Consider the following 15,250-nt stretch of genomic DNA (forward strand, 5'->3'; position numbering starts at 1 on the left):
ATTTATTACATACAGCTAGCAGCAGTGTGCCATATAATAGCAGGGTCTTTCTTATCTTATCTGAGTCACACTTTGTTCCACGATGTGGCGTAGGCTGTGTATGTATGGGGAAGACTCGTGGGGACGTGCGCTCAGCTATAGCAAGTATGTGACCTTTTCTGGAGGTGCTTTATCTGGCTTTTTCATGTCTAGCACTGAAGAAGCGTCTGTTTTCCAGTCATGTAATATGGCTGTGCGACGTGTCCCCTGGCTGAGAGGAATCAAATCTTGTCACGTTTACTTGGCTCTGAGTTCAGAGGGATTAGAGGGAAAGATTGCCTTCAGCTCCAATAACAAGCAGCATGGCTTTAAAAGACTCTTTTGATACTCTCTAGCGCAGGCCTCAGGATGGCCTACATCAGATAGGCCTCTTCTGCCTCCCCACCGTCCTAAAGCCTGGCTCCTAATAACCTTATTAGAGTGATGATGCTCCATGTGAACTGAGTTTGGCTTCCGTTCCCACAGCATGCTGGGTGATGAAGAGGCAGATAACTCACAGACGTGATAAAACCACTACAACTCACACCGTGTCCTCCGCAGGACCTTGAGGCCACACGCTCACTCAAAACACCTCCATACAACCTACTTGCAAATAAAGACACCGCATGACATGAGGTCACCTGTTACAACAAAAAGCCTTTTGTTGACTTCTTAAACAGCTTTGTTGATCAGTTATCAATCCTAGGATTTAGTACTGAGTGATTAATATAAAGTTTTAATATAACTACTGTGAAACTAATGCTATGAAACTAACATAATGCTGCTTTGTATGTCAGAAATGGTAACTTCATAAGAGAAGGGATAAGGAATAGGTTTTGGGTTGAGATTAAGGTTCAGTTTAGGATTAGGCCCAGGGTTAGGGTTAGGTTTTGCTTAATGAAAGTACCATATAAAGCCTACTTCGTGTAATATATCAACAATACATATATCTAATGTAAGTAATGTATCAGCAGTACATCTTCAAGATATTTTCCTCAATGTATTCAGATGCTACACTACTGCTATTTCACTGGTTTTACTGAAAACTCTGTTAAGAGTTTATCAATCATCTGCAAAGAACCACTCAAAATAGTGTTACCAAAAAAATAGACTTACAAGGTTTTGATATGACAGTAACAATTCATGAGGGATGCAGTAATGAGTGTGCATGCATATATGTGTCTCATGGGAGCCTGATTTGTTTGGGGTAGTTAAAGGGGAATTCCACCAATTTCTCAAAACGTGTGTACAAAATGATCACTAAGGGTGTTTTGATGTAAAATGGTGCATTGTAGAGAAAGTTGATTTGGACCATCTGGGGGCCCTGAGGGTCTTTGGGCAGAAACCAGGATACACCCTGGACAGGTTGCCAGTCCATAAATTATAAAAGAATAGCAGGAATTTTTGGGGACTGTGAAATTACTTAAATTGTTTTTGACCAAAATAGTCAGTGTCAAAATAGTCCTTATAAATGTTTGCCAAGACAAATAATAGAACACAAGTTTAACCTACCTTGTATTGCAAACTGTGTTTTAGTCCTACCACACACTGCTGAGTCTCTAAGTTGCTCTTCTGTGTTGTGCTATTGCCCTGCGATGGATGGGCAACTCATCCACGTTGTATCCTGCCTTCCAGCCAATGGCAGCTTGGATAGGCTCCAGCAACCCCCGCGACCTAGAAGGATAAGCAGTTTAGATGATGTGTGTTGTGCTGTTGTTGTGCCTGACATGTATCAATAAAGAGTAAGACAGCTTTACAGCTTTCGTTCTCATGTTTCGATGTAGAGTAGGTCTATAAAATACAATTTAAAGGGTTAATCAAATGACATATTTGGTATAAGTGTGATTGTTTTAGCTGGAACTGACCTGTGTGTGTGGTGTGCACCTGCTGTGTGCTTTTGTCCACAGGAAGCTGCCACTGAAAGAGGAGAATGGCAAAGAGTCACTCAAACCGGACACGATTGAGATCAAAGTTCATGGTGACAACAGCCTACACACGACGCAGGAGGACAGCAAAGCATAATGAAGGCGCGCCGTGCACTGAAGGGAACACGCGCTGCGAGCCACCCCAACCAAAACCAAGCAAGCTAATGAGAATACAAACACGAACTCGGCCGATGCAGAAGTCCCTTGTTAGAGAACAATTGTCAGGGGTATCTGAAGAGAAACTGTGTACATAAGGAGAAAAAAAAGGAAAGGCCACACAGCGGTTGTTTTGTGATCTTTTGGGGGATGCCTCTCCACAGAAAGGCTCTCATTTATCTGTGATTGTTCTTTCTCCCTTTCTTTTAAAGACTTGTGTCTGATTCTCTGTTACTTGAAGCAGTTTATGTCTGTGCCCTCTGCTCTGTTCGTTATCTCTTTCTCTCTAATTCTCTCTCTCTCTTTGTCCCTCATTTGTCTCTCTCACACCTGTTTCTCTCTGCTCTTCTCTTTCTTCTCTCAGATGACTCCCTCTCTATCTCTCTTTTATCTTTCTCTCTCTCTTTGTCTCTCATTTGTCCCTCTTTGTCGCTCTCTCTCTCTCTCTCTAGTCTCTCCCACTTTTTCCTCTGCAATGCTCACTTCATTCTCTCCGTCTTCTCTTTCTCTCTCTATCTTTTCCCTTTAATCTTTCTTTCTTTCTCTCTTTTTGTCTCTCATTTGTCCTTCTTTCTCTCTTTGTGTATCTTTTCTCTCACACTTTTTCTTCTGAGATGCTCTCTTCACCCCCCTCTCTCTTTCTCCTCTTCCACTCTCATCTCTCTATCTTTCTTCTCTCTATTTCACTCATTGCTTTTGTCTTTCTCTTCCTTTTCATCCCTCTTTTCTTTCTCTCTTTTCTTTTCTTTCTCTCCACGCCCCCCCAGCTTTTACCTACAACCACTCAAGTTCTCCACAGAGTTCCCCACTGCTTTCATACATGCACACATTTCCAGTTTTCCAAGCAACTTTCTGCTGTATATTTTTTGTGTTTGTATCGGGGCACAAAGGGAGAGAGTGCATTGTGTCACAGTCTGACTTCTGTGTGGGCCCCCCATTACCCCTCTCTCAACGTACATGTGTGTGTGTCGTGGTATTGGGTAACCGTAGTGTGTTTCTGTTCTTGCCTTTTTCCACTGTGCAGCATCCACCTGACAGTGAAGTTTATTACAGTGTGCCAGCAGTGAGAAGAAGGGCTTTACCATCAGAGGGACGCTACAAATGGTCCGCTCCAGAATGCTCTTACAGCATGTCCAGGCTTTGTCCACACACACCAACATTGAACACAGACATTACTTCGTCCCTTTCCTACAAGTCACAAGTGAACATAAAGAGAGAGAGTCTGAAAAGAAAAACAAAATTGCCACCTGTGATTGAAACCTGTGATTTGGATCCCCAGTACAAAATAGTGTGAAAATGGCATATTTCGGGATTGTTGAGGTAACATTGAAAATAATCCCTTTTTATTATTGTTTATTGCCCTGATTTTGTGAATGTGTGTGAGTAAGTGAGTCTGTATGAGTGAGCATGTACGGTCTGGGTACAGTATGTGCAAACACATGTAAAATACAAAGAGGATAAAAAGATGAATTGTAAACACTATGGGTTTGAAAATAGATTGTAGTGAAAATATGAAGGTTGAAGAAGAAATGTGATCTGCTCAAGCATATCAGTGTAAATATGCATATTTCTTTTGCAAAAAGATGTTGGAGGGAGAAAAAAGCACCATTCATGACTTTGAATATTTGCAGATCTGCATCACATCTGCGTTGCTTGAATGTACCCACCCTGTTAATATTGCCCATGGCTTGACTGTGATAGTTTGACAGCAATAGAGGCATTGTTTCCTATAGCCCCAGGCCCTAATTTTCATTGCTGGCTATGTTAGTTAGCTGCATAAATTTCAAATAAGCTTTACTTGGCTCTGGCTCATGACTCATGAAGGTGGTCAGTCAAACAAAGGGCAAAAATACATGCATCTTTATAGAACAACAACAGCATGTAGATCCATGTTCATCACATGGCATTCTGTACAGGTAGCCAGGAAATTAGCTGGTTGAAGACTAACAGGGCCTATAATAATAAACAGTTTTCCTCACTGAGAACACAGACCAATATGAAAACAGACCAACAAGCCTGCAGTAAAATAGAATTCCATCTATTTTTCAAAATGTCTGTGATTAAATCATTAAAATATAAACAAAGTCATTTTACATGTTTTTTTTTTGTGTGAAATAAGTCATTTTAGAAAAAAAGTCTGAATTTGTCACAGTGGTGATGGGAACCAGATGTCTAAAGCATTTAATGCATCTAAAAGCTATTATGTGCCTAATGTCTGTGACATTGTTTCAAATTTTTGAGAGAAGATTTTGGCCTAAAACATAAACTACATGGCCAGAATTATGTGGACATCCCTCAAAATTATTGAGTTCAGGTGTTTCAGCCACATCCATTGGTAACAGGTCTATAAAATCAAGGACATAGCCATATAATCTTCAGACAAACACTGGCAGCAGAATGGGTCATACTGAAGAGCTCCGTGACTAAACATGACACTATCTTTGGATTTCACTTCTACCACAGTAAAGTTTGTAAATGTTCTGGTCTGCTAGATCTGCTCTACTCAGCTGCAAGTGCTATTATTATAAAATGAAAGCATCTAGGAGCAACAACAACTCTGCCATGACACGGTAGACCACCTCACACAGTGGGGCTGCTGAATGCAAAAGTGTAAGAGTTCCACAATGCCTCTGAATGCACCATCACCACAAGAACTGTGCATTGGGAGCTTCATGAAATGGGTTTCCATGGCCAAGGGCTGTACACATGCCACTGAGATCAGTATGCGCAATGCTAAGCATTGGCTATGGTCTAAAACGCCATCACTGGACTTTGGGGCAGTGGAAACGTGTTCTCTGGAGTAATGAGTCATCAGGCTGGCATCTCCCAAATCGAGATTCGTTCATCAGCCTGCGAGATAGTGAAGCATGATTCAGCACTACCTACTGGAATGCATAGTTACAACAGTAAAGTTTGGTGGAGGAGAGATAATGGTCTGGGGCTGTTTTTCAGGGTTTGGGTTAAGCCCATGTAGTTCCAGTGAAGGGTAATGTTAATGTTACAGCATGCAAAGATATTTTAGACAATTATATCCTTCTAAACAGTTTGAGGAAGGCACTTTCCTGTTCCAGTCTGTCTGTGCATAAAGCAAGGTCCATAAAGACATGATTTGGCAAGTTTTATGTGGAGGAACCTCAGTGGCCTGCGCAGTTCCCTGACCTCAACACCACTGAACACCTTTGAGATGAACAAGAACATTGAATGGCAGCCAAGACTTCACGTCCAATCAGCACCTGACCTCATAAATGCTCTTTTGACCTTATGATTGAATGGGCACAAATTCCCACAGACACACTCTGAAATTTTGTGAAAAGCCTTCCAATAAGAGTGGAGGCTGTTTTATCAGTAAAGGTGGGCCAACTACATATTAATGCCCATGGTTTTGGATTGGGATGTCCAATATGCTCAAATGGGAGTGATGAGTGTGAAGTGTCCAGACTCTTATGGGCATATACTGTATGTCTTTAAATCCACTTATGGTGAAGAGAAACGTGCAAGACAAAGTAATTCCCCAATAAAATGTACAGTACATTTTCAGACTTAACACAGTTTTCTAATTATCAAAGTCACATATAAAATGTGTAGGTTTACTCATTGTTTTTGGATAATAGATAGAATGGCTATATTTGTGTTGTAGATATTGGTTAGATATTGGTTCCAGTCATCACTGCTGTAGAGAAATGTGAGTTGGTAAGTTTCTTTGTAACATACCATTTCACATCAAACCACTATGAATGACTTCCTGTAAATGTTAATAATTGAATTATCAAGACATCTGAAAAACTGTTGAAATTTAGCAGGCTCCTGAATATCTGCAATGCCAGAATAGTTACTAATTGGAATGCTCCAGTTGCTTTCTGAGACGGAAAGGAAAAAAGCTAAGCCTATTGATGGATAATATTGTTTTTTTATAACATCTTAAAGCTTAAAACATGTGTCAACTAGGCATGATTTTACCAGTCACAGTTCTAGTTAGGAGTTTTGTAGTCACCTCTTTGGTCTGTTCTCAGTCAATCGCTGTCACTTTGCTTTCCGAGTTACATCTGCAGTGCATTTTAAGTATAAAAGACTCTTCAATTGTCAACCCAGCAGAAGGTTCTGAAATGTTGTCCATTTACTTTCAGCTTGTCTGCTACTCTGAGGGGGGGAAATCCATAAAAACCCCACTGTACTCGTGGAACTCTTGTAATCCAGTGTAATTTTCAGCTGTAAATAAAAGTGTCCTGATATATTAAAAAAAAAAAAAAACATCTGTGATTGCTGCCGTGTTATATAAGACTCTTTTATGAGCCAAATAGGTTCTCAACACAGCTGCCTCCTTCCTCTGTAATGGTTAAGTACACTTCCAAGGTGGAGTCTATAAACTAAAGCCATTTCATAGTCTCAACTTTTACAGAGAAACTGGTCAGCGCATGTAAATACAGCTGGAGCATCTGTGGGTAAAGAACTAAATAGAGTTAAAATGTTTATTATGTTTTGACTACAGCCTGTGTCCTTCTTCCTACTAGATGATGTTTACTTCACCTCTAAGTTACTTTTAGATAAACAGTAACAGTTAAATAACTAATTGAAATGGAATGAGTGTTTTGTTGATGCTCTACACATTTCTGTATTTTTTGCTCTGACTTATGTTAGTCAGCTCATGAAAAGCTTGGTAATTAATTGATGCATTGAAACTGCACTACTGGGCCACTTTTATAGATACTGACACAACTGCACACCCATGATCCACAGAAAGATGGCATTTCTTTACAACATAACTTACCAGTTAGCTTCTATCAACCTTATACAGACCGTCCTGACCCTGATGCCTATGCAACTCCTTCTTATGTATAAATAACCTCCTCAATGGTAACCATTTTAAAGGGATCCTTCACAACTTGCCATATTCATTATTTATGGTTTTAAATTCTTAAGTAGAGTACTATACCAAATTCAGAGATGACCTTTTATTTAAATTCCGGTCAAAACAGTCATTAAGTACAAGTTCTTTATTTTTTAGCATCAGGACAAAAGCAATAAACATGTTCAAATTACACAGAAGTTTCAGAAACCAGACACTTGCTGAAGTAAAATGAGTGAGCTTTATTGACAGTAGGGCAAAGCAAGGGGGTAGTCAGTAATCCAGGCCAGGTCAGAATCAAGAGAGCAACAAACAGGTACATCAGGAAACCCGAAATCTGAGTCCATAAAAAAGCCAGAGTCAGCAGTCAGAGAAACAAACATCAAAATGCAAAGGAAAATTTCACAGGGAAAATGAGGGCCAAAAAGGGTCAAAAGCACAGAAGGCAAAAACAGAGAGAACACTCAGTACACAATAGACAAGGCAACAGATCTAGTGAGAGCAGGTGAGAGTGATTATAATTCAGGAGAGGAGCATCTCTGTAACTGTCCATGACTGCTTGATGGCAGGCTTGACACTGTGACATCAGAACCAGATACGTTATGGGATTTGGAGTTCACGGGTGTGGAGAGCACTTCAGGGGAAATAGGTAGTGTGACAATGTTGAGGTCTGAACTCTGGGGTGGTCTGTCCATTGTTCTGAGAACACCAACAGCTTCTTTGTTTGATTGTTATTTCCTCTTTTTTGTGTCTGTTTCTCATTAACTTTCTCGACAGCTACGCATCCTTTCAGACTCGCTCTCTTCCAGGATGCCCAGAAATACCTGTAGATTTTTTCACATCTGAAGCAAGAGTGGAGCTTGATTTTGTTCTCTCTCTAAAAGATGACAGATTTAAGTGCTGTTTATCTGATGGTGCTTTGGTGGTCAACCAGGTCTTGCACGGTTGCTGTCCCATTGTCTTTATATATTTTAACAATTTTTTGAAGGCCAGTTTTGGAAACTTATGCAAGTGAATTATTTTATATCTAATTTCCTCAGAAATATCTGAAAAATGTACTTGTAGTTGTACTTAATGGCTGTTTTGACTGGAAATTAAATAAAGGAAAGGTGGTCTCTGACAGTACAGTGGGTAGACAAGCATAAACATTTTTGTCAAAATTAGATGTACTTTGAGAGCATTAGGTTGTTAGAGACATAACAAAAGTGAGTAAACAAACAAATTTATACTGCCATTATTTTATTCATAGAAAGTAATTTTCAAATGCAGGGCCTATTAATTGTTTTTGCACTGGGGCCCATAATATCCTAGTTACACCACTAAATGTGTTTGATTAGGCAGAACACAAAATGTGCAGAGCATGGATCCTTTGGGGATTGAATCTGTAGTTTAATTACACTTCACTATGCTAATGCATTTTCTAATGGTATAGTTCACCTATTTATTAGGTATACACTCTTAAAAATAATGGTGCCATAAAGGGTTCTATGGTGCCTTAAAGGAACCACATTGTGTTTTCTAAAGATCCTTTCAACTGCATTTTTCAAGAACCAAAACATGGTTCCGAAAAACCTCTTTTGGCACCTTTCTTTTTAAAAATGTTCATACATCATTCAGACTTTCATAAAACACCATTACATTTGAAAGAGCAGCACACAGGGGAACATCACAGCTCCAGAGAATGGAGTTTCATCAGAGGAAAAAGCAACAGAGGAGTCATTAGTCCTGTGGACTTGTGGGTAATGTGCCATGACTGAAGCTTGATGCAGTCCAGCCAGTCAGTGCTAGGGGTGGGCATTGTGCTCCTGCTGTTCTGGCTTTGCTTTGTCAGGTTATTACTATTATGATTATTATTTTCAGTCATCTCTCTCACATCAGCAATGCATGGATTCAACTCAGCGCGAACGCTCTTAGTAATGTAGGTTTGATGGAGCTTGAATCCAGTTCATCATTGTTTCTGTCCCAGTGTTTTATGATGAAATTTCTGAAGTTTTATGCATACAGAATCTGTGAAAAGACATCATATTTATTAAATTCATGCTCAGTCATCTATCACATCAGCTTAAATTGTATCTCTCTGTTTATAAAGAGGAGGTCCACCCTTCAAGATTTCTGCATAATTTAAAAAGTTTAGGTTTAATGTGAAATTAATTTCACCAGAGGTTGCTGTGTCCACAGCTCAAGTACAGCTTTATTTACTTTTATTTACTATCCAAAATAACCAGAAGAACTACACATGCCTTCTGAGTTAATAGATGTAATGTTGATAATAGTACAATAGTAGTAAATTAAAAATGAGCACTATCTGGCCTTAGAACACTCTGCTTGTATCTCTCTGCTTAAAAAATGCTTTAAGCCATGATCTCATCTCAAAACTACTACAACATCTCCAACATTAGTGTATAAATAACCATATGTAATAACTTTCTTTTAGAGCAATTATATGCTTCATTATATGCTGGTTCCTATCACCACCAATGTGAACAATTCTAACTCAGTAAGTTTCTTTAGAACATATCATTTCACATCAAACCACTCTGAATGACTTTGTTTACATCTTAAATAGTTCATTATGCAGAAATGTTGAAAATGAGTAAACTTCTCCATTAAACAATTATGAGGGACGTCTTTTTTGTTCTTACTTACACTGCCTCAGATGCCAACTCTTTCTAAACTGTGTCTATGTGTCTAACTGATTCTTTTTATTAGAGCAATCTTTCACAGCTAGAAGTGCTCGAATTGAGAAAATCATCAGTTTGTTACAGTACGCTGATGTTTTCAAATGTGTTTGCAGTTGTCCTAATTAAACCAATGCCGATTGTAATTAGCTGTTTAAGAACACTAACAGATACCTGAGTATTGCTGCATTTATAATTAATTGTTTGTAGTCATTAAGGAAATGCAGATTGTGTAAACATTTAATTACTTTAATTTGCTCCCATGCAGAGCTAAAGATGGTGATTAAAGTGTTTCCCTTTTAAATAGCAGCACAGCTTGGAGGAAGGGAGTGAAGTGACAAAATGGTAAACAACAACTGGTGCACAGAGGATTTTGCTGTTTCGCTCGTAGGGTGACGTGCTGAATCATACTGTGAAATGAAATGAGTGTGACCGATTAAATGTAGCCGTGGTGAGGATGCACTCAGCTAAGGCTTATAGGCTGACAGCAAGTACATTTCAATCCTGTTCAATCACACTTTCAAGTAATTACGGTTCTTGTAAGTCTAGGTGTGTAATGGGGCAGCTATGACTAATTTATAAGAGCTGCATTAACTCAGGTCTGGTCAGACTCATTCTGACACCTGCAGGACTGTGTGCTCAGAGGAAGTTTGATTCATTAAGCACTCATTAGTAAAACTAAAAGGAAACAGTTAATTATGGAGTCCAAAGAAAAAGCAAAGCGTTCAAAATTATTCATAGCGTTCTTAAAAGCAAAAGATGGATAGAAAGGCTGCATGCTGAGTTTTTCTGCATTCACATTGGCGTGGGGGTCTTAGGGAGCATCAATAAAAAGGTCTCTTATGAATGTAATCTCTTATGAAACTCTTTAATGCAGTAGGGCAGAGCAATGCACAGCCTAACACATTTTGTTTTTTGGTAAAGGCATTTGAGCATGATTAATAATTTATTATATAAACCAACCATACAAAATCAGCGAAAGTGGACTGAGTGTAAATGTTACAACTTACCCTACACTGTTAGTAATAAAGACACTGCACAGGTACAATTTTTGTTCATCAAGGTGCAAACAATGTATTTGTATCCTCAAAGTTACAGCAGTGGTTTTAGGATGTACCTTAAATAAGTTTTTCCCAGGTGAAAAGTACATGTATTGATACAGTTCTGTTGTTTGAATCAGATTCAACCTAAATACATACAAACTGAAAAAGGCCTACATCAAACAAGGCAACTTGGTTTTGACCCACAAAGTAGAAAAAGTAGAGATAAAATCAGATAAATAAATGTTTTATTTACATGGCCTTATGGCATGTGTCTGTCCCCTGGGCCCCGATGATGGCCACAAGAGCCGGCAGGAAGGTGGGGCCCAAGTGAGGACGAAGCCCTGCTAAGACAACAAGCAGAGAATCACGAGAGAGAGGAAAATGAAGCCAAAGGATTGACTAGGGGCTCCCTCAGGGGAGGCTGTGTCAGAGTCCCACTGACGGTCTGCCTCAGCACCATCTTTGCCCAGGAAGTGGGGCTTGGGCCTCATGTGCCACCTACCACCCTCCACAACACCCCCACCCCCACCTCCTGCGGTCCTATTCCTCACTGGGCTTGGTGTTTAGGCTCCGCCTTCCTCCAGGCTATTGCGGTCGTCATTGGGAACCAGGGGACGGGAGCATGCCACAGACCTCTATAGTACATTTCAGAATTATCTGAGCATAAAAAATTTGATTGAATTGAATACAAAAAGAACGGTTTTGAATTTATGTTGGAGTGATGTGGAGTCTGAATAAATATCTCACTGCATTCGTTAGGAGGCTTAATTGAAACACTGCACTCCAACTTTGCAAGTATAGTTGTTCTCTTGTTTCATTGTTACTCTTCTTGCTTTGTTTTGAAAGGCAAAATGATCAGATTTTTTTTCTTTGTGATATCTAGGTAGATGCAGCCAAGTGAGCATTTATTAGGCCTTTAGAAGCTGAACTGCAGGCCTAATGTATCAGTTTATCCACCAGCATAATTAGGAATGGACAGTGGAATCAACAAAACATCTGTAGATTTACAATGGGTTTAACCAATTCATAAGAATAAATCATCACTTTAGGTCTTCTGGAAGCCCTAGATATGTCACTGAGTATGAGTGAAAGCCTGAATTTGAACCAGTATTTTTCAGTTAGATGTTAGAAATAGGAAACAGTGACAGCAACTCTTCACTAAAAGAGTCATTGTAAAACTGCAACATACAGCAACACACACACTGTCTGTTCATATATCTGCTACAAGTTTCAAATGCATGTGTCTAATTTACAACAGTCAAATCTTCATTCACTAACATACTACCAGAAGCATACTACTTGGCAGCTCCAACAGAAATTAGCATTATTGCAGAGGTAGGTTTTTGCCTTATTTTTGAGTTTGTATCCAAACTGAACACCTAGCATTAATACACAGCTCCCCACTACAATTCAGTAATTAGAAAAGAGTTGTGATAAAAAAAAAGTTCTTTCCTAGTGTAAAAAACTTTAGGGTAAATCTGGAGAAATATCTTTCTGTTTACTGTGGAAATTGCCATGACATTGCTATAGAAATAGGAGAAAATGGCCAAAAATATGCTCTACGTGAATCTGTTTACACCAAAAGGCCATATACATAATGATACATTTTATGCCATGTAGGTTTGAGCCTCCATAGAAAAATAAATAAATACAAAATAATAAAAACAACTTTTGTTTGCTTTTTGTCTTGTCTTTCACCAGAACTGACGATTCGCGTACATACATGCGCACACACACACACACACACACACACACACACACACACACACACACACACACACACACACACACACACACTTTGGCATAGAAGACTTTGACATTTTATGCTAGACTGAAAACTCCATGCTCAATGAACAAATCCCTCTTTAAGCCTGTAGGGTGAAGAAGCTTGGCTGTAATCTGCACACTGCCAGAATCTTGCTGCGAAGTCAGCCACCATTCAGGGCCCTCCCACTTCTGATAATGGTGCAGCTCTCAGACTGCTTTAAAAAGGACACACAAGTTCTTCAGAGGTAGTGTTGAAGTGACAAGCAACCTTTCCCCACTAAGCACGGACAAACCCCGCCACTGCCTGAACGTACAATGCCTCTGCATTTACTTTATTCACACACTCCAGCACACTCTGCTGAAGTGATGAGCACGTAGGGCGTCTTGAGGCTCCTTGCAGACCTCAGTGAGCAAATCCTGCAGTAAGCCTGCTGGCAGGTGCCCCTCCTCCCTAATCTGCCTGCTCTCAGAATCTCCCATGATGCCGTGGACTGTTTGGAGCACCTCCTCACCTGCGATAAGGCACGCCTGAGGGACAGACTCAGATAAATGCTTTATAATTAAAGAGATGGAGAGACGTGTCAGGGCCTCCGTGCAGCTAATGCCTCACAGACTGCCAGAGCTACCAAACAGCCAGGGTGATTCTTTCTTCACTTTCTTTCTTTTCTCTTTCTCTCTCACAAGCTCTCTCCCTAACTAAGCTGAAAGTGGAGCTATCTGAAAAAAGGAGATGTTCTAGACTGAGTTTAATCAGTGGTGGAGCTTATGCTTCAGATAACCTTCCATTGAGCGTTCATTCCAGTGCTTTATGCGATTCCATCAGCATTAATGATAAGGGTTAATGAAATGCTTTCCCATTTATTGAGGCCAAACATCCGAATTGGCGGCGAACCATCGTAACAGAATACACAGATGTCAAGATCACATATTCATTCATTAACTTATATCTCTAGCCATATAGCTATTGGCGATGCATTTCATCTGCATTTGGAATGTTGTGCACCATGTGCACAGAAGCTGATTGGATTTTTTATTAGCGTGGTTTAAGGAAAATGACTAACACAAGCAGGCCCTAATGGAGCATCCCCAGGGTGGGTTAAAACAATCAATTTCCTAAAGACTGCCAATTTACCTCCTAATCGTCCCTTTGCTTTCTCTCATGGAGGAAGATCATTCAAATGCAGGAGATAACCTTCTCATTGAGTGTTCCGTTCAGCCTTGAGAACCTTGAAAACTCATGAAAACCTTCATCAGAATGTTTATCCATACTAAATTCCCTGGGATTAAAGATTGTTAAGCTGCCAAGTAGCTTGTTTGGGCCGTTTCGGAGAGCACTGCAGTGCTCAGTAGAAAGATCAGACCCAGATCTGCCCTTCAACTCTTAATGCCATTGCTGAGGAGCACGTGGATGGACTCTGACAGAGAAGAAGTAGGGCTGTATATTTTCAGGATGAATATGAATAGAGTCCGTCAGCCGTGCTTCACTAATGAGGAAAAGGAGCAACCACCAGACAGCCCTAATTAATTATATGTTGACATTTATGGATAATAACCTTATGGTGGGTATCATGGTTTATAAATATACATGGTTCATGATCAGAGAACCATAAAAGTATCAGATCACATGATGGAGCACAAATATATACATCTGTTTATGTCTCTGTTGGTGTGATGTGTCAGTGCATTACAATTTCATCTTAATTTGTGTGATTTTCTATTTGTTATAAATGAATAGTGCAATGATGCATGTGCTTTAATTAATTACCTCATGTTTGATTTATTTTAGGCTACCACTGAGAAGAGGGTATTGAGGGCAACACCCTCTGACACTAATTTCAGGTTGATTAATCATTATTTGATGAGAAATATTGTCCTGGATTTTGAAAAATGCTCCCATACTAAAACATTCATTACCGACCTTATGATATCCATGTATGCTTCCTTGAAGCAAAAAGATTTCATCCTGTCTTTTTTCTGACTAATAAAATTCTGCATTACTCTCTCTAAGGAACCTTTCTGTCACACCAATGACCTTCCTGTAGAATCAGCCCACTGCGGTGGCCCTTCCGTGCTGCAGGAGTGGGTGTGCTCCACCATTGATGGATGCTTGCAGTTACCACCAACCATTCTGCTCAGGTTATTCAGAGGTCGTCCTCCTTCACGGGCGTCCCAGCACACCGCTATCAGGAATACAACAGCTCATTAGTGCCTGCCTACTTTTTAATTAAAGATTCTGCATATGTTAATTAGATCTGATTGCAACTACATCGTTCAGTCGCACGCTAACTGATGTTGTGGGGAAATGAGCAGTGATGTAGGCTGTCTGAGCTGCGATAGTGTCACAATTAAGAAACACATGTTGCATCTTCCACAAGGCCAGATACAAATGCCACATGTATGCCTGTGTAATTGTACCAACAATGGCTTTTAATGAGCTGTGTGATAGGCGATGAGCACAATAAGGAGTCTCTGTGAGCGTTACTCATCAGAGGTTAGCGCTGTGGAACTATGTTTGATTATCCTCAGATTAGTTTTGAATTAGGAACAGTGCCAGCTCTACCCAGTAAGCGACATAAGCAGCTGTTTAGAGCCCTATGGCCACCCCTAACAACTTGTGGGTTTTGGCTGTAAGATTATGGAGGAAGATAGAGGTATGTTTTTGCTTGTTTTCTTTTGAGAGATGTTAATGTTATGCTATATTTGTTTTTATAGTTAGACAACAAGAAGTAGAGGATTTGGGGTCTAGTGAAGCAATTTAAGCTGTTTACCCCTTAAATGGTCAGAGCCTACAAGTGTGGGTTAGTCCAGGTTTAAATACTT

At 39.9% G+C, this 15,250-nt stretch overlaps 1 protein-coding gene across 2 annotated transcripts in view; it reads left to right on the top strand.

Annotated features, from left to right (window-relative positions):
- ncam2 (neural cell adhesion molecule 2) overlaps positions 1 to 4,187 on the top strand; it is a 243,869-nt gene extending 239,682 nt beyond the window's left edge. For both annotated transcript variants that reach the window (XM_017695315.2, XM_017695316.2), the window contains exon 17: positions 1,926 to 4,187. In XM_017695315.2, coding sequence (XP_017550804.1) covers positions 1,926 to 2,040 — 115 coding nt within the window. In that variant the 3' untranslated portion in view covers positions 2,041 to 4,187. The remainder of the gene's footprint in view (positions 1 to 1,925) is intronic.
- The last annotated feature ends 11,063 nt before the right edge of the window (positions 4,188 to 15,250 follow it).

Source organism: Pygocentrus nattereri, chromosome 6, assembly GCF_015220715.1.
Source record: "Pygocentrus nattereri isolate fPygNat1 chromosome 6, fPygNat1.pri, whole genome shotgun sequence".
NCBI lineage: Eukaryota > Metazoa > Chordata > Actinopteri > Characiformes > Serrasalmidae > Pygocentrus > Pygocentrus nattereri.